The 19993-nt window shown below is 45.0% G+C and overlaps 1 protein-coding gene across 9 annotated transcripts in view; it reads left to right on the top strand.

Moving 5' to 3' along the window:
• Hydin (Hydin, axonemal central pair apparatus protein) overlaps positions 1-19993 on the top strand; it is a 346279-nt gene that overhangs the window by 100846 nt on the left and 225440 nt on the right. For all 9 annotated transcript variants that reach the window (XM_039098232.2, XM_039098235.2, XM_039098234.2 and 6 more), the window contains exons 10-11: positions 8625-8724; positions 19404-19522. In XM_039098232.2, coding sequence (XP_038954160.1) covers positions 8625-8724; positions 19404-19522 — 219 coding nt within the window. The remainder of the gene's footprint in view (positions 1-8624; positions 8725-19403; positions 19523-19993) is intronic.

Below are 19993 nucleotides of genomic sequence, written 5' to 3' on the forward strand. Positions count from 1 at the left end.
TATGAAACGTGGCCGTAACCATGGCTATCAGGTCTGCGGCTTCAGGCTTTAGATTCAGGTATCTTGAGTCCAAAAGAGGGCATCAAGGACCCAGAATGACAGAAGACCAAAAGGAACTTTGTAAAAACTGTAGTTAATTATCTACCAATATTTTCGAGGCAATCAGGATTACTGCAGACTCATTAGAGTATATCAGACATAACAATGACTTCAAGTTCCCCACATACCAATTCTTTTGATAATATCCTGGCATAAGATATCTTGATAATATCTTAATGCCATTAGCTTGGCTTTCTCCATTTTTTGCTCACCAGGGAAGGCATGGAGTCAAGTAGACTACAGATGATGTGTCAGGCTTCCTGTTTCCATGTGAGCTCTTTCCCCCCTCCAGAAGGAGGCTGCCAAACCGAGTCTATTATGCATGTTTTCTGCCTTCCAGAAAAGCAAATGGAGTTGTTTCATAAAAACAATATTCACAGTGCCAGGTGGACCATGTCCGGGCTGGACTTTGATGGTCTCAGTCTGTTGTTTCCTCTGCTTGAGTCTCCTGGGTCCCCCTGAAAGAGAGAAATAAAATAATATAATATAATATAATATAATATAATATAATATAATATAATATAATATAATATAAAATAACCAAAAACTCAGTTCTGAACGCTGAGCGGTGAGAGAACATCACAAGGCAAAAAAGGGCGAATCAAGGTTTTGCTTCCCAAGGGCATCTAGTGACCCTCTGAGACCTCAGCGCAGATGTGAGCATCCCATCTCAGAACTGTAGTGCTGCTGGCTGGCTCAGGTCACCCTTTGAAGACACAGCAATTTTCTGAACATGGAGCACTTGTTATTTTCTCCAAAAGAAAGATCTGAATATTTAAAGATATTTCCCCAACTAGCTCAATGCGTGTCTAAAGTACTTAAGCTGGCCCAACATTCCTGGTCCTCCTACCCCACCCACATCTCCTCTATCAGAGTGGACTTAACCAGCAGCCCTAGGGAAACTGAGGCTTCATGTCACTGAGCCGTCAAAAGGAAGAGAGGCTCAGTCATCTCTTCATTACCACACAAGTAATAGTAACCCTCATCCCGATGTTATTTAAGCCTCCGAGAAACATGCTGCTCCAGCAATTCAGACTTGGAGAGCACGGCTCAAATTTAGTTTACTGGACCCTTTTCCTCACTTGGCATAGAGGGTGAACTCAGCAGAACCAGGCAGGGTGCAAGTCCAGATGGCTGACAAGAAGATGCAGTGCGTTTTGTCCTGCATAGCCCTTCCTCTGCTCGAATCATTAGCTGTGACTCACAAGGCAAACACGTGGGCGCTGACTCCTTGGAAATGGACACCAGGAAGGAGCCCAAGGACGTGGATGTGCTGAGATGGAACTGCCCTTGACTGGCTCTGTCAGTTCGGTTGGCCATCCTTTACCTCACTCATTAGGGTTCTCCTTTCCGGTCTTTGCTCTAAGGCCTACTCTTTGGCCACTGTACCAGAACATTCACTCTAGTGCTGAAGGACCAGTGTGGGTGGAAGGAAGCCCAGGGAAGCCTTAGAAGCAGCTAGGTTGCTCATTAAATTGGTCAATACCTTTCCTTTCTGGCAAAGAGAGAAAGGCTTGGACATCACACATGGGCACCTCCACTCACTGAGAACCCCGTGGAGTTCTTCATATTTGGGTTGAAGGTCAAATCAAGACAGAAAGTGCATTTTGTGATGGACAGATCACAGGGCTCCCTCTTAGCAGCCTTTGTGGGCATTATTTTGAGCATCACAACTTTCCTTGGCTTTCAGTACTGTGTCCCAGCCGGAGGAACTGGGCAGTCAATCTTTTTGCCAGCCTCGAGTCAATTTGGTCTTTCCTCTTGACAGTAATGAGGATGGTTTACTTGTCTTTTTTTTTTTTTTCAGAGTTCCATTCAATTGAGGCGATTGGTCTTTGAACCAAGCATCATCATAGCTTTTGCTCTTGGTTGGGTCTTCTGTAATGGGAAAGATGATAGCATTTTGTTGGTAGATTGGTCAGTGGTAGGAATTCGGCACTGAGGGTTGGAGAGATGGCTCCATGCGGAGATGAGCTTGCAGCTCTTGCAAAGGAAGGGAGAGTTCAGTTCCCAGCCCCATATTCAGCGGCACACAAAGCCCTGCAACTCCGGCCTCCATGGACATATGATGCCGCCTTGTGGCCTGTGTGGACATCTGCATGCATGTGTGCATACACACAGGCAAGCACACACACAAAATTTTTAAATGAATTCTTTTTTTTTTTTTTAATGCTTAAACAGACATTTGACATTGAGAGCATGCCTTCTTTCTGAGAAAATTTCTTTTTGCTTCCTTATTTTGGGAAATGGAATCCCCAGAGCTTTTCTTAAACTCATGGGCTCAAGTGATCTTTATTGTTCAGCTTCCAGAGTTGCCAGAACTACAGCAAACGATGGGATAGTTGAAGGTGTTTATGCTGCCAAGCATGAAGGAAGTCACCTCATGCAGAGCTCCCATATCTTATTCTGAAGGGACTGGGCTTTGACCCTCACTCAGCACAGGGGAACTTGGTAAGGACCCCTAGTCCATCTCTCAGGAGCATTTACACGCTCACGTGGGCTTTGTCCTCTAGAAGAAGCTGCTCTGAGTCCCTTCCAGAGAAGCCAAGCATAGGTGGAGAGGGTCACAGTGTTTACAGTGGTGATTGCCAGGGTAGATTGTGTCAGATAAGACTGAGTGTCGGTGGTAGTGACTCTAAATGTCCTTTCTCCGTCCATGGTATAGTGAAAGAGGTGGGCCCTAACCTGCTTTTAGACTTGCAGAGAGTGAAAGGAAGTCAGGGGAAATACCATATACTCCTAGCTTTGTTCCCCACCACCCCATCTCTCTCTCTCTCTGTCTCTCTCTCCTTTCCCCTTCCTCCCTCCATCTGTTCCTCCCTCTCTCTTTCTCCCTCCCCCTCCTCAGTCTCTCCCTCCCTCCATCTATCCTTCCTTCTTTCTATCTCCTTCCCTCCCTTCCCTCCTTCTTTTTCTCCCTCCCTCCCTCTGCTCCACCCCCCTCTCTCTGAGACCAGGTTTCTCTGTGAACCCCTGGCTACCCTAGAACTTTCTCTGAAGATCAGGTTAGCCTCAAACTCACAGAAATCTGCCTGCCTCTGCCTCCTGAGTGCTGGAATTAAAGGCTGTGCCACCACCACCCAGCTCAGTTCTCTGTTTTTGATGTGGCATTGAAAGGACCTCACAAAGGTGAAGACTGAGTGACATAAGGGTAGGAACTGTGAACACTCGTGGTGAGAACTTGGGCTCTCGGGAAACATGGGCAAACTTGTGGTTCTGAGTTAGACACACTTGCCTTTGCAAGTTAGAGACTGACTGGAAAGCTGACTGCGTGGGTCACACTTACCCATGTAACCAGAGAATCAAAAAGCAATTCTTTTATTTAACGGAGGAATTCATATTGTGGACATTGAGTCCTGCCTTCCAGGTCAGTCAAGAATGTTAAACACATGCATAACTCTTGTGCTTTTGTGCTTTAAACGCCCACCTAGCAAGATTTTTGAGAAATGATTTTGTTGGCACTATTTATTTTTGTGTGTGTGCTGGACATTCAGCATGAAAGAATTATAGCAACTTTAGATAACATCTATCAGTTAACGGAGGCTAGAAGACCCATCCTAAATGTGGGCTGCACCTTTCCATAAACCAGACTGGATAAACATGAGAAAACAAGCTAGACAGCAGCCATCCTTCTCTGCTCTCTGACCATGGACACAATGTGATCGGCCGCCTCAAGCTCCTGATGTCCCCGCCATGATGTACTGTACCCTCTATCTGTGAGCCAAAAGAAAGCTTTCCTTTAAAAAAAAAAAAGCCTTTAAGGACACCTCTCTCCCTGTATTTATCGCCTGTCACAGACCTGCGTGCTCATAGCATCCGAGAGGCTGAACACGAGCCGTGAAGTTCCTTGGTTCGTTGTTCTTATTCAGAAGGAACTGGAAAGCTCCAAGGATAATAATGTAACGTTAGCCAATTAGCAATATAACGTTAGACATAAGGATCCTTCTAGTAAGTTCTTTGACTGATAAGTGAAATAGAGTTGTTCTACTCCCCATAGAGCTGGGAAAGACAAAGCATTGGAGAAAGGGGGAGATGGTTACAGTAGAACTGAGGGCAGCTGAGTTGTTTATTATTATTATTATTATTGTTATTATTATTATTACATCAAATAGTATTAATACTCTAATAGTAGCAGAACTTGGGTTAGGAGTGGGGAGCAGGGTCAGAGAAGGGCGAGAGAGTTTTTGAGGTAGAAGGAAAACAGAGCAGCAGAGATCTGGGTGAGGAGGCAAATCCAGTCTTAGAGACAGGATATTGGCTCTGGAGCCAGTGGGGAAAATTCCTGAATGTTTTGATTTTTCTGAAATGTCAGAGCAGAGCAATAAACAGAGGAAAGGTATGTCCAGGAGCACAAGTGAAGCAGGAGTTAATTTCATCCGGGTCGGTAAGATGTAAGGTGAGAAGATTCAAAGGCAGGGAGCACAGTGTGGTCGTTTTGGGCATATCGCCTGTTCGTAAGGTTTGTTCTTTGATTTGCTAGGAAATGTCACAGCGTTGTTCTTTAACCAACGCTTTGCTAGAAAGAACTTGAGGTTTACTTTTCAGTGATGACCAGATGAAAGGAAGTGGACAATGACCCCCACCCAGCATCCCTCTGAGAGAGGAAACGGAGCCACTATACTGTGACAGTGACAGCTGAACAACCGTTAGCTCACCGACACACACCCTGACCCAGGAGAGGACTTTAGGGTAGCGTTTGTCCTTGGATTATCTCCCGTGTTCCCAAAAACATTCAAGTTACCAGTGGATGCTGCGGGCTCAGCATGAGAACACCCCAGCGCCGGTCCCCATTCAGTCTGAGCCCTATAGACAGGTTCCTTATGCTGTCGTCTTGTCACCAGAGAACCCTCTCATAGTCTTACCTGGGTGCTGGTACTCCTTTGTCTGGGGGAGGGCCAGACCACTCCCTCTCAATTGTGCCTCAGTTCCCAACCCTTCACTTCCACACAGCAGACTTATTGAACCATAGCAGGTTCAAAAGTGCTTGGAGGCTTAGGCCGTGCAGCCCCTTTGTCTGTGCCTACTCCCTGGACTCCGTGGATTGGGGACCGTGAGGATGGTCTTGCTTACCCCGACCAATAAGACTTCTTTTCACATGTGCTGAGATAATCTGATTTGCAGGTCATCCTTTGGAGTCACTTCTTATGACTCACTGACATTTCTCTAGTGTGGATTCTCTCAGGATCCAGAATGTCCCTCGGTGCTTTGGCCAGTCTGCGTTGGAACAAGTTAGTTGCCCAAATCCTCAGTCATTCTTAGGAAGGGTCAATTGGCATATCCTCAGTTAGCTGAAGACTCGGCTGAATGGCTGAGCCATATCTGCTTGGCCTGTTACCTTTTCTAGGTCTAGACACACCGTCATTGCCTTTAAACTCTACCCAAGGGCCACGCATTTGCCATTTGTCAGAAGGAAACAAATATTTGTTTCAGTGTCTTGCAAAGAAAGCTCTTCAGTCGTTAGAAACGACTCAGTCTGTGAGGGCGCTTTGAATGTTTCTGTCCCTCTTGGGATCGCAGAGGCCTCTCTGGGCACTATGGGTATGGTTTTGAGGGTCCCAAATGCAACCAAAAGGGCAGGAAGAGGCTTCAGACATGAATCCACGTCTGATGATAACTACATGAGGCACAAGCAGAGTAGAGACAGCTGACTCTCTGACTACCAAGCACCTACCAAGCGCCACCTCTGCTTGGGCACTGGAGATGGGGGGTGAGTGCCTACCTCTCTCCTCTTGAACTCAGCCGGGGATGCAAAACCACTTCATGACCTTCATGGCCTCACTGTTGCTTCTTAGAGCCTTGGTGTCCTCCCCTCACTCTGAAGCCGGGAGGGACACTGTCTGAGAAGGTCACAGATCAGACCGATTGCTCTCAGGAGTAAGTCAACACTGGGTCTAGTTTCCTGTTTTCCACTCTTTGCCTCACGCTGCCTTTCCTGCAGGTGGCGGGGTTGAAGGGAGGATCTTACCTCTGTGAGGGGATGATGTTGGCCATTTGTTCTTTCCCCCATCCTTTCTTCCAGGAGTATTTCTCCCTCCAGCCAGACTGGCCCCGCCATGCTTTGGTGACTGTCTGAGACCAGGGCCTGATTATTTATGAAGTTGTCTTGCCTTGCTTTTCTATTGAGCTGTGTATAGATTTCTAAACGTGTTTAGCACCCTATTTACGAAACCTCAGGAAAAGGCACGTATTTTCTCCCCGCTGCCTCTTCAACCTTTCAGCTTGTCCTTCTAAGGAGCACCAAGGCTGGCAGTCAGCAAACATCTAACTCTTACTGAATACATAGCATTTCCAGACCTTGGTGGGGGTGGGGAGGGGGCTCTTGGAATCCAGTGTAATGAACAGCTCTTGCAGCCTGAGAGATTAGTGAAGAAATACCAGAATAATGTGGTCAGTACAGTATTTTAAACCAGTTTTTCCCTAGTAGGTAAATTCTGGTAGGTGACTTATTCCAACATAGTAGCAAAACTTGGGTTTCTTTCTATGGCTTTCGGGGGTGTGAGTTAAAATGACAGAAACACTCTGAGTGGGACATTACCCTCCCTTGGGCCACTGCTGTGGCTCCATAGAGTAGAGATGTTTCTAGTTGCTGTCACTCAGAAGCTAGGCAGGCAGTGCCTCTGCTGAGGAAGCCAGGCACTCATTTCTCTGCAGTCCCTGTGCCTCCCCCTTTTTGTAACAAGCACAGCCCTTCTTGTGTATATTCATTGCAATCATCCCGCTAATGGCTAAGCTCCCTGCCTTCTTGGCTACCCCATTTCCTCTGACACACCCCTGCAATCTCAGGGATGGAGATGGAGGACAGTGAGTTTGAAGCCAGCCTTGGCTACATAGTAAAACTCCATTTTAAAGAAGAAAAAAACCTATCCTTCCTGGTTTCCTCTTTAATGCACCCCATACTCATAAACTCACTGACATTATCTTTTAAACTTGTCCAAACTTTGTGCCACTTGAAAAGTTGCACAGTTACATGCAAACCATGTAAGCCACATCTGCTGAGGAAAACTGTTTTCTCATGGGTTGGTTGTAAAAGTGTTTCCTTCAGGGTCCCAGGATTTCAGCCTTTATGTGCAGAATGTGAATTGGTACGGTCACCACAGAAAACAATATAAGGTCCCCAAAGAAATTATAATAGAGCTACTATGTCACCCAGAGTCTCTCCTCTTGCTACATACATAACCCAAAGGAATGGAACTTAGCATTGCACAGCCTCAGTCCTATGCTCTCTGCAGCAGGATTTAAACAGCCAACTGGTGGGACAACTCAAATGTCCATGGACAGGTTACACAGGACCTGCATTAGCACAGGACACACCAAGACCAGCTTCTCTCAAAGGAGATCTATTTGTCCCAGAGGAACAAAAGGCAGGGAACAAGAGACAGACAGGAGACAGAGGACAAGAGAGAACGGGAAGGGAACAAGGGAGGGGGGAGGGGGAGAGGGAGGGGGAAGAGGGAGGAGGAGGAGGGGGGAGAAGAGGGGAGGGAGGAGGGAGAAGGGACATTTGCCCTGGAAGGATGAATGGATAGAGAGGAGACAGATATGGTCCGTAAGCAAGTAACAGTTTATAAAGGGAAAAGGGGAAGCCTTTGTTAGGATGAGTTGGTTTGTTTTGATTGGGCATGTTAATCAAGGTGGCCAAAAAGGGGGCTTTTGATAGCTGGACCTTAGTGTTCAGCCTCAGGAGGAGGAAGTGGCCAAATAAAGGAATAGACTTTGGGGGCTAGCTCTAGGGCTGTAGCCTGTGGTTAACAAGGGAGAGGTAAGTGCAGGAGGAAAATGCCTGCCGCCAGCCACGTGTGCCTTGCTCAGGCCTGCTAGAGCCCTTCACAGGTGAATCAAGAAAGAAATACGATATATACACACAATGGAATATTGTTCAGCCCCTTAAAAGGGACACGCTCTTGGGTGGGTAAGATGCTCAATGGGTAAAGACACTTGCCGCCAAGCCTGACACCCTGAGTGTAATCCTTGGAACCCACATGGTGGAAAGAGAGAACTGACTCTGGGCTTCCTTCTGACCTTCAAACCCACGTTGTGGCAAGGGTGTGTGTGCACACGATAAATACATGCGAAACCCTCTAACGTGTGTGGCGGGGACGGGGGATTGTCCTCTGGCATCTGCAACAACATTGCTAAGTGAATCAGGCTAGACCCAGAAAGGCCAGGACCATAGCTCATGTTCTCAGGCATATGAAGGCTATAAAAAAGGGAGCTTATACAAACACGAGTAGAAAGGCAGGTGCCAGGGCTCAGAGGGTGATTATAGGCAAATGGGAAGAAGCTGGTCAAACGGCTCTGAGTCTTTGCACCTGCATCCGATAACGCATAAGAATAGACCCAGGAATATATGGGGAAGAAGGCATGAAATTATCATTTGAAAACAGTGTCTTTCTTGTTCATGTTCCTTAAGGACCATTTTGCTATTCATACACGTGTCAAAACGTCAGGTACTCCTTAAATATATGAGAACAATTCATGATATTATCATCTGAAAACAATGCCTTTCTTTCTTGTTCTTGCCTCAGGAAGGCGATGTCTGGCCTAACTCAACAGCTGAAATCACTGTGTACTTTAACCCCCTAGAAGCCAGGCTCTACCAGCAGACGGTTTACTGTGACATCTCAGGTATGGACTGGTTCTGTGTGGTCACCAGGTAACCAAGTGCTCAGAATACAGGCGCGCGCATGTGTGTGTGTGTGTGTGTGTGCGCGCGTGTGCGTGTGTGCGTGTGCGTGTGCGTGTGCGTGTGTGTGTATACATGCATGTCTATATATGTATGTGTGTGTATATATGTGTACATGCATGTCTATATATGTATGCATGTGTATGTGTGTGCTTGTATATGTATACACACATGTGCATATGAATGCATGTGTATATGTGTGTGCATGTATATGTATACACACGTGTGCATATGAATGCATGTGTTCATGTGTTCATGTGTGTATGTGCATGTATATGTATGCATGAGTATGTGTACATGTGTGAGTGTGCATAAGATTGTGGGAAAGCATATACTGATACCAATAGAAGGATCTATGTCCAAAGAGGCATTTCTGAATCCACTTCATTAAAGTCTGCCCCGTGGCAAAGCTTCGAAGTAATAACCAATTTGGGTGGAAGGTAATGGAGCAAAGTGAAAGTGAGGAAGGATCTTATGTGGTCTCAAAATGTCATCCATCAAAACACCAGTTAAACAGTGGAGGAAACTCAGTTTTACAGTGAGGAGCACAGAAAACCTCATATTAGTTATAGAGCAGGTGGCCCCCAAGGATCACTCCTAACAGGATGCAGTGTCCTTTCAACAACATCAGGACCAGTCTACCACATCCTCTGACCTGACCCAGAGGATGCTTCAGGCAAACCAAGTGAAGCAAAGATTGCAAGGCCCAGCCTGGGTTGTCACAAACTTCAATGTCAAAGAAGTCAAGGGAGGAAGGATGAACTGTCCAAGAGAGACTCAAGAGAGCGATGACATGATCTAGACTGGACGTGTTGCTGCAAAGAGTACCTACAGGGAAGAGACAAGGACGTTTTTGTCCTTCTAGAGAGATTCTTCTGTTTTTGTTATCCACCCGTTGATTCATTCACTGTTTGGCAAGACTGTCTCTCACTGCGTGTCCTGGGCAAACCTGAAACTCACTGTGTAGTCCAGACAGGCCTCAAGTTCTCAAAGCCCATACCTCAGCCTCCCTAATGCTGGGATTACAGATGTGAGACACCACATCCAACACCTGTCGTCTTGAACTTTCAGAATTCTTTTAAAATGCCAATAAGAAAAATAGGTAGACAGCAAAATAATGAAGCCAATAGGTAGTCTTCCTGTCCCAGAATTCTGTCAAGCAGCGTGTTCAGCAGCGTCTTGGGGACCCTGGCTAACTCTGAATTACTGTTCACCCCTTTACTAACTTCACCCAATTCTCTCTGGTCCTCGATATGCGAGATGTGCATTTAATTTACCTTTCTCTTCTCTTTCCTTCACTATTCTCATGGAGTCATAATTTACATACCCTTTCTCTGTGTCCTTTGACAAACCTGAGTAGTGGTACCCCCCTACCCAAATCAAGATAGAGAAAACCCCCATCACCCCTCAAAGTTCCTTTATGCCCCCTTCACTGGCAGCCCTGAGCCCCCATCTCACCCCAACAAGCTGTCATTCTTATTGTATTTATTTCATAAATTTTGCTTACAGCCTTAAATTGTCTATGAAACCCTCGTGGTTTTGTTCCCTGGACCTTATGTCTCTTAGCATGTAAAGATACTGGTTTACCTAACCTGCCCATCAATATTCTGCCTCCCTCCCCCTCTGCCTTCTATGAGTTTTTCTACTTCTTTAATAAGCTCATTATTGATAACCGTAGTTAAACCTACTATTTACATAGATATCATCACAGGGAGAATGTATGTCCCTGAGGCCTATGCCGAGGAGTCTCTTCCTTTACGACCGTCAGTATCTGTGCTGTTGTTTCATCTGTGGGTGGCACAGGGTAGCATAGGTGCTCTGATTACTTAAACTGGAAGGATAAATGAGTCCATAGTCACCCAAGTCCCATCAGCTGCCCAAACCCCACCATTCTCCCACACCTGTGAAGCCACTCTTCCCAGCTGGCCTTGGGCCACCAACCGGAGACTATGCTAGCCTCCCCTCTCAACACACCTGCCACCTTACGTATCATGGGAATGGTTTTCCTGCTTTCCCGTATAATCTTAACATCTCTATTCATCCCTAAGCAAAATGGTCTTGGCTTCCTGTTGTTTTGAAATTTCTGTGTGGGAATCGTGCTGTTTAGAGCCCATGCCGCAAGCACTGAGAACATAAGGCTGTTCAACAAATGTTCAATGAAAGAGCAAAAGATTGAAACAAAAGTACACCCAAATGGGCGGCTGCACGCAGTTTGATTGGGTGTTTTCCTAGCACATGGAGGTGGGATTCTCGCCATGGCCCCAGGACGAATGCAGAATGGATGAAGAATTCAGATGGGAACATGTCACCTCTCCACGCTGCAGACCAGCATCCAGGACACCAGACTACTTAGTGGGTGTGCAGGAAATGTTTGGCAGGGTGGCAGTGTTCAGACACAGCCTGGAAACATGCCAGTGGCCCCCCATGCCACAGGTGGTGGGACCTCCTCCAGCTCGGCAGGGACACTGTGCTGGGCGTCATTCCAGGGGGCTGGCTGCTCTCCGGGAGGTTCCCAAACAATACACCATGAGATGTATTCATCCATTGTTTCCTTTGTGCTTTCAAATTCTCCTGGCAGATCTCTCATCCTGGGTAGACCAAAATGTAATTTTTCCCCATCTGTGTGTCAGTCTTCTTTATTTTGTTAGTCATTTATTAAAAGATTCAGTTGCCAAGGAGGGGCTCTGTTTATGTAGTGATTCCATATTATCATTCCTGTAGGTTCCGTGCAATTCTGTGTCCTTTGGAGGGCTGTTGATGATTGCTGGTTATTATTTTCAAGCAGCTGACAAAACCCCCCGGTCCTACCTCACTAAGGAACATTTGTTAAGTGGATAGAAAAGTTCTTTCCTGGCTGCCTTTCTGTTTGTTTGCATTTGCTTTAAGATACTGTAGCAGTTTGTTTCTTTAATCCTGATGTTAAATATTTGACTGAAGCAACTTAAGGGAGGAGGGCTTAGTTTGTCTCTCAGTTAGAGAGGGCCCCGTCCTTCATGACAGGAAATACGCTGCAGCACTCACACAGTGAGAGAGTATTGCTAAGACTCTGCACATCTCAACAGAGTGGGAAGCAAAAATGCTTGTGCTGGAAGTGGGGCCATGGTGTAACCCTCAAGGCCTGCTCCCCAAGCAGGGAACTTCCTGTGGGTTCTAAAGTCACAAAAAAAAAAAAAAAAAAAAAAAAGAAAAGAAAGAAAGTTCTGCCAGGTAGAGACCAAGTCTTTGAACTTGTGAGTCTATGGGAGACATTTTACATTCAAACCCTAAAAGGTCTCCATGTTCATAGAAGTAAGTGCATAGGGTTCTGATTCCTCTTCACACTTTTTTTTTTTTGGTTCTTTTTTTCGGAGCTGGGGACCAAACCCAGGGCCTTGCGCTTCCTAGGTAAGCGCTCTACCACTGAGCTAAATCCCCAGCCCCTTCACACTTTTTTTTAACGAAAGGATTTATCCTCCCTCCCTCTCTCTCTCTCTCTCTCTCTCTCTCTCTCTCTCTCTCTCTCTCTCTCTCTCTGTGTGTGTGTGTGTGTGTGCGTGCGTGCGCGTGCATGTGTGAGCACGCTTCATTTATCTCTCTTGGCTTTCGGGTTAGTGTTAAGAGTTGCCTTGCGCTTCGGTACCCTGTGGTTCCACTTTGGTGAAGGGTGGCTTTGCCTTCAGCAGCCCTGTGTCTGGTGCTTGCTGGCTTCCTTCGGACTGTGCACGTCTTCTCAGTCGTGGGCAATTCTCATCAGCAGCCTCTTCAGGGCTGCTTCCCTTTCTTCTCACTTCTCAAAACCACTCCAGAACTAATCTCTTCTCCAACCTCCTTGTCTCTCCTTGATTTATATGTTTTTATTACACGTATCTGCTCGTGTACGTGCACTCAGGACATGGGTGGCGGTCAGAGAACTAGTTGGCGTCAGTTCTCTCCTTCCACCATGTGGGTCCTGGGACTCAAACTCCGACCATCAGTCTTGACAGCAATCGTTTCTACCCACTGGGCCACCTTGTCAGCCTCTATTCAGAGTATTTTATTCTAAGTTACTTCTTCTACTTGACTAATGACTTCTTTAGCTTTCTCTATTCTTGGTGTACTTATCTACTCAACTGTAAGTTTTCATTGCCTTAGTTTTTAGAAATCATAAATTTCCTATTTCCATATCTTCTCCCTTCATTGTGGTTTCTATTTCTTATACGCCCCTTCAAATCTTTTGGGAATGCCACACTAGGGTTTCTCTAAGAACTTTCTATTATGTACCTCTTGAGTTGCTTGTGGAAACTACTGATTTTCCTCAGGAACTAGACTGTTTCCTCAGACCGTTAGAAACGTTTATATTGTCATATATTGTTATATTGTCATTTAACAAGGATACGAGATTTTGAACACACTCTTTCGGGTGGGCATTTTTGTTAGTTCATCAGTCAGGCTTCTTCAGCTTCTGCAGCCGATCTAACGGTGTGTATATTTGGATTGCGAGCCTGTCCATGGGACTTTGATGTCTCCTAGGAGCCTCTTCCGCTCATCAGACCGCTAGCTACATAACAGGCCTCAAAACTTCATCCTAGGCGAGAGGGCAGAATCTTCCTAGGCTCTTTTAGTTACTGTTGGTTTTGGAGATAGATTTTCCACAGTTCTAGGTCTATGGAAAAATCTTGGTTCAAGTTTCTGTTCTGTCTGCTCTGCAAATCACCAGACCATCTTAGGCTCACGTTGCTATGTTACTAGGCTTAGGTGCATCTCTCTCCTTCATTTCTAATATTTGGTATTGTCCTTCCTTTTATTATGAACTCAGATGAACCCTAAAATGTACATTTATCTGTTTTTAATTGCTTTATTTACTCTTTACATATGAAGTGAAAGATTGATCTGAGGTAGCTAACTCTGCCCTGTCAGTTCACAGAATTAACAATTCTCTTATGTTTCTCAAATTAATGTCCTTAGAGAATTTATTACCAGTCTCAACTCTGGTTACATTAAAAATGTAGATTATTGGGCTTCATCTATGTTTTATTGAAGCAAAATTCCGAGAAAGCAGTGCTGGGGGAATATATATTTAAAATGAGAACCAAAAAGTAATTATAGCAAAGTTGCAGGATTAAAGATTCATATACAAGGAAATGGGTTGTATTTCTGTGTACTAACAGCGAACAGTGGGAAAATGAAATTTCAGAAAGCAATATTGTTTAAATGGCATTATGAATACAAAGTACTCAGAGATAAACCGGACAAAATGCAAGATCTGTGTAGTGAAATGTATAAAAGATTGCTGTAATGACAGACCTGTACAAATGGAAAAGTTCACACTGCATGCAATCAGTGAATTTAATATTGTTAAAATGCCACCCACCCCCATTTATGTGTAGATTTGCTGCAATCAAAATTTAAAAAAAAATTTCAACTGCTGTTTAAAATAAGCTGATTCTGAAATTCCTGTGGGGGGCCTGGAGAGATGGCTCTGTGGTTAAGAGCACTGACTTCTCTTACAAAGAACCTGGTTCAGTTCCCAGCACCATGCCAAGTGGTTCACACTGCCTGCAACCCCAGCTCCAGGGACACTTGTCACCTCTGGCATCTGCTGACACCTGTTTTCTCTCTCTCTCTCTCTCTCTCTCTCTCTCTCTCTCTCTCTCTGTGTGTGTGTGTCTGTCTGTCTGTCTCCTCTGTGTGTATGTGTCTCATGTATGCAATTTTAGAAATAATAAAAATTATTCTCTAAATTTCCTGTTGCAAGGCAGAACACCTGGATTTCTGTTCATAGATTTCAGAACTAGGGCATGCATACCTTTGACCCCTTTCTTCAGCCTGTCATAGACCCTATAGAATGTCCAGATACTGTTCTGTCACCTGCAGTCCTTCCCTTACAGATTCTCATCCCTTTCGCTGCCAATAATCAAACTAATGCAAGGTCCTCATGTGGGTGTTTATAAATACACCCACATATAAGCACAAAGACTTCCAGCAAGGATCATTTGAGGCTCTCGGTGGCTTGCTGGGGTGCCTGGACACTGCTTTTATTTTACAGATGAGAAAGTTAGAACTTAGAAAACTCAGATGAGCTGCCTGCCTTAGGAACTCTGTAGCCAGTATCTGAATCCAGTGTGAGTCCTACGCTGTCACACATCCCATCCCCTGTCAAGCTCCTCAACATTCCATAAAGACACAGCTCCTGTGAAATGATTCAATTGTTGCAACTGAGAGAAACACTCAGGTGCCCAACTCCTCCAGAACCCCACCCACTTTCCCATCGGGGCTCCTCCGTAGGGACACCAACCTCATTCAGAGATGTTCTGCCCTCATGTATTACTCTCCCCCAATTTTCACTTTTATATCCCTCTGCCTTGGGAATTAAGATTTCAATTAAGAATCTGAGAGCGGGCGGGCAGAGATTAGCAGATAGCAAGCTGTCAGAGGCTGGCTTTGCATCTTCCGGTATTTAAGTCCATTGCCATCAGGGAGTTCAGGCTCATCAAGCATGCTCTGTTGAGCATCCCTTCATCCCTAACATGTACGGCCAGCTGACTCCAAACATACATAAGAAACTATGTTACTTTTTAAAAATGCTTTAAGATGCACCCTTCCAGTTAGGAGTCTGCCCTTGCATTTGTTCCTCTTGATGGCCTTTTTGCTGCAACAAGAAAAATACCCGCCTAGAAAATCCTGTGCAAAACGAACGTTTGTAGATGATCCTAAGATTTCGACAAGCCCCCAGGAACAAAGGGGGCTTGTTTGATTCTTACACACGTTCTGCTCCAGGAAGTGGCTATCTACAGACAGGGCCAGCACCTTTAAATAATAATCCCCAAAGAACTGGTCCCACTGCTTGTTACACTACATATTTGGTTCTGTTTGTTTGTTTTCTTTTGTTTTAACAGAAGGCAGTCAAGGTAGCAGATGGAGAAGGTTTAGGCCTGACCGTTATAAATAGCCCCACTGTTAATCCCATGACACATTAGCGGCTCTTTCTCTTGGCTAGTTTGTGTGTTGGAATCTCTATCGAAAAGCCATTTCTTGTGACCATAGAGTACAAGTCATTGCCCAGAGACTGGAATTCTAGAAGAATAGAGAAAGGCAACAGTATTTGGGTGTTCTGAAACTTGACTTACATCCTAGAGCAGTAATTCTCAGCCTGTGGATGGAAACCCTTTGGGGGGTGGGGTCAAACATCAGATATCTTTACATTATGATTCATAACAGTAGCAAAATTACAGCTATGAAGCAATGGAAACAGTTTCATGGTTGGGGGTCACCATGACATGGGTCACAGTGTAAGGAAAGGTGGGTACCGTCTGTCTTAGAGGATTTGCCGTCACCGATGCCTGTTTTCCAGGGATCAGGTAGAGCAAAGACACCCTCGGAAGAGATTAGTTGTCCCAAATATTAAAAAAGTCAGTCTTGTTCCATATAACCAAAGATATAACTACACAGTCGCCACAATGTTGCCTAGCACCACAGGCACAAAGGGACAGTACTCCTGTCACTGAGAGACAGTGATGATAAAAAGCTAAATAGCGGGGTTGGGGATTTAGCTCAGTGGTAGAGCGCTTGCCTAGGAAGCGCAAGGCCCTGGGTTCGGTCCCCAGCTCTGAAAAAAAGAACCAAAAAAAAAAAAAAAAGCCAGATAGCAACAGAAGACAGTAGGATGTCACAAGGCATTATAATTAATGGTGGCAACAGTGAATGAGAACTGTCACTTGGTGTCACTTGTTAGTTCTGGATATATTCACTGTAACAAAAACTAAACCTAACAGGCCATCAAAAGTGTTTTGAGTATTCAAAGTTATAAACAGAGCAAATATGTCCTTTTGCCTAGGAATTAAGGCCAGTGATTGACGACTGGGACCTCGCAAAACTAAAGAGCTTCTGTACAGCTAAAGAAACAACCAGTCCCCAGAGCAGGAGAAAATGTGTCAGCCACACATCTGACAGTCGATTAATATCCACAATACACAAAGAACTCAGAAAACAGTCAGGAAAACAGATGACCCAATTCTAGAGTATGTGCTAGACAGCTAAACAGAGTTCTCAACAGAGGAAATAAAAATGGCTAAGAAATACCTCAGTAAGTATTAGTCATCATTAGCAATAAAGGGAATTCAAATTAAAACGACTTTGAGACTCCATTTCACCCCAGTCAGAATGGCTAGGATTGAGCCAGGTGGTGGTGGTGCACACCTCTGACCCCAGCACTCAAAAGGCAGAGGCAGGCAGATCTCTGTGAGATCAAGGCCAGCCTCATCTACAGAGCCAGTCCCAGGACAGCCAGGGCTGCACAAAGAAGCCCTAACTCAAAACAACAACAACAAACACAAAATCTCAACGAACCAACTGAACGAACAAGCAAAGAAGCAAAACCAGAATGGCTAGGATCCACTGGTTGTTTTGCTGACAAGGTCGTGGAAATATAGGAACTTTCATTCACTGTTGGCGGGAATTCAAATTGGTGCTGCCACTCTGGAAATAATTATGGAGAACTCTCAAAAAAAAAAAAAAGAAGTAAAAATAAACCCTCCATGTGACCCATCTGTATCATTCCTTGTCTTATGCCCAAAGGACTCAACATCCTATGTCATAGACATTTTGCTCAACAGTGTTCATTGCCAACTCTGCTCACAAGAGCTAGATATGGGGGAAAAAAAAGATGTCCTTCAACAGATGAATGGACAATGAAAACGCCATATGTACTCAATGGAGTAATATTCAGTTATCGAGAAAAGTTAGATCCTGAAATTTACAGGTAAATGGATGGACCTAGAATAGCTCATATTGAATGGGGTATCCTGGACCTAGAAAGACCAGTGCCAAATGTGTTCTCTCATCTGTGGTTCCCAGCTCCAGATCCTCAGATGTGAGTAGACACTGTGGAGTAACCATGGAAACCAAGCTAGTACTGTAGGCAGGTAGCGGCAAGGGTTGGGGTTGGGTGGGGAATAGCAATATAGAGGTGGTATACAATGAGGAATGGAAAGTGGGAGGGGCTACAACTGGGGAGAAAGAAGGCCAATCAGTACAGAGAAGGTGGGACAAGGGACAAATAACACCACGCGCGCATGGACACACACACAAATTAAACCTCTTGGGCTGACAATGATCCCAGACAAGCACCATAGACTGAAAAACATCCAGTCCCAGTCACAAGAAACCCCCTCTTGAGTCGTTGGTGTAGCCCCTTGGCTGCCTCTCAGGAGTTGGAGGTGGGCATCTGTTGCCGAAGGCGCAGCACGCTTAGGACACAGGATTTAGACAACTAGAACAGCTTCCTTTCTGCAGTTTAGAAATGGTGCTAGGAAATACCATGCAAGGTGCTGAGGGAGGAAAGCAGTAATGCAGCCCTATTCAGCTATATCTTAAGTGAAAAAAATCAGGTACAAAGTGATATGTAATTTATGCTCCCACTCATTTATATCAACAGTTGCTTTGATATATAATTAATCACAGACAATAGGCACCCCAATGTTGACAATAATTATTTTAAGATGGTAGAGTTATGACTTTCTATATACCCGGTAATTGCTAATTAATCTCATATATCTAGTGAGGATATTTCCACATTCTATAACCCTTTGTTAGCTCTGGGTCTGTTGGGAATATGTTAAGACACGGACATCTGAGGTCATCCCATGGCCTCTGTGGAATGAGGTAGAAAAAGTCCTGTAAAGTGTAGGAGTCTGGGTCAGATCCATAAAGTTAGATGGCTAGTTCTCTGGGTCTTTCTAAATCTAGATCAAAACAGTGTCCCTTAGCATCTTGTGGTGGCTTCCACTTGGTGGTCAATCGCTGGTCACCTCCTCAGATTCAGAGTGCCACCTTGCTTTATTAAAATTGCTAAGGGCTTGATTAAATAAATTGTTTTAATTGATGCAATGATTGTATATATACTAACCACATGGTACAACATGATATTTGGATACATAAATGCAGTGTTCTATGCTCTAATCAAGGTATGAGTTCTTCCATTGTCTCAGCCATTTATCATCTGTGTTTTAGTATCCAAAATCCTGTCTTTTAGCGTTTTGAAATAAACAATGCATTCTGGCTTGCCTGCTGTGCCATGGAACACTAGAACTTGTGTGTGTGTGTGTGTGTGTGTGTGTGTGTGTGTCTGTCTGTCTGTCTGTCTGTCTGTGTGTGTCTGTGGAAGAGCGAGAAACAGAGGAGGGCGTGCTGGAGATGTGACACGGGATCTAGTGCTGACCGTTCTGCCCTCTTCTGCTGAGCTGTAGCCCCACCCCATCTGACTGTCTTCGCTGTCCTCCCTGCTCTCTGCCCTGCTCCACCTCTGCTAATCGTTCCTCTGCCCTCAGCTGCAGTGGAGCCAGTTTTAGCATCTGCACAGGCGTGAGAACACATAGCATTTGCCTTTCCGTACCCGGAGGTTAACTTTCTTAATTGTCTTTTCCCTGATAAAATGTCAGCCCAAATTGCTTTGTAAGCTGTTCGTTAAAGGTAAGAACCTAGCGATATTACCGTTTCCTAAAGACAAGAGATGACCTCCACCTTAGTTAGATTGTTGTTCCCTCGGCACCGAACAGGACTGAGGGCTATTTAAGAAGCTTCGTGCTTCACGTTGGTAATAAGCTTTGGGTGGCCTGGGATAAGAAAGCACTGTCTGGGGTAATAAAGTCAGAATTTCTTTTTATAGGCCGAGAGATCCGCTTGCCCCTCCGAATCAGAGGAGAAGGAATGGGGCCCAAGATTCACTTCAACTTCGAATTACTGGACATTGGCAAAGTTTTCATTGGATCTGCCCACTGCTATGAGGTGGGCACCACCCTACTGCTCACTGAGGCTTCCCACAGTACCTGCCTTTTCCCCCTCTGCTTCTTTTGATGTGTTTTTTCTGCCCCAAGTCTAACCTCTCTCCTAGTCAAAGTAGAATATCGTCTCCCATTCTTCTATCTTGTCAAACACTAAAGCTTGTCAGCACTGTAATTTAATTGGCTTTCTCCTTCTCAATTTGTAGACCGCAGAGGGAAAAACCATAAATACAGCACCCCATCTGTCGAGTACTTGTTCCAGGACAACATAAATCCTACAGATCAGAGGAGAGAGAGCCTTTTGCATTTTCGAGAATGTCCTAACGAGAGTAGCAGTTTTCACACTTCAGGATCTCCTCTCGATCCTCTCTCTCCCAATCCGTGTTTTAAAAACCAATCATCACTTTTCCGAAGGAGAGCGTTGTGCTCTGTCTTCCCAATTAAGCAGAAATCAGAAGTTTCTAATATGAACTTA

Source organism: Rattus norvegicus, chromosome 19, assembly GCF_036323735.1.
Source record: "Rattus norvegicus strain BN/NHsdMcwi chromosome 19, GRCr8, whole genome shotgun sequence".
In the NCBI taxonomy this organism is placed as follows: domain Eukaryota; kingdom Metazoa; phylum Chordata; class Mammalia; order Rodentia; family Muridae; genus Rattus; species Rattus norvegicus.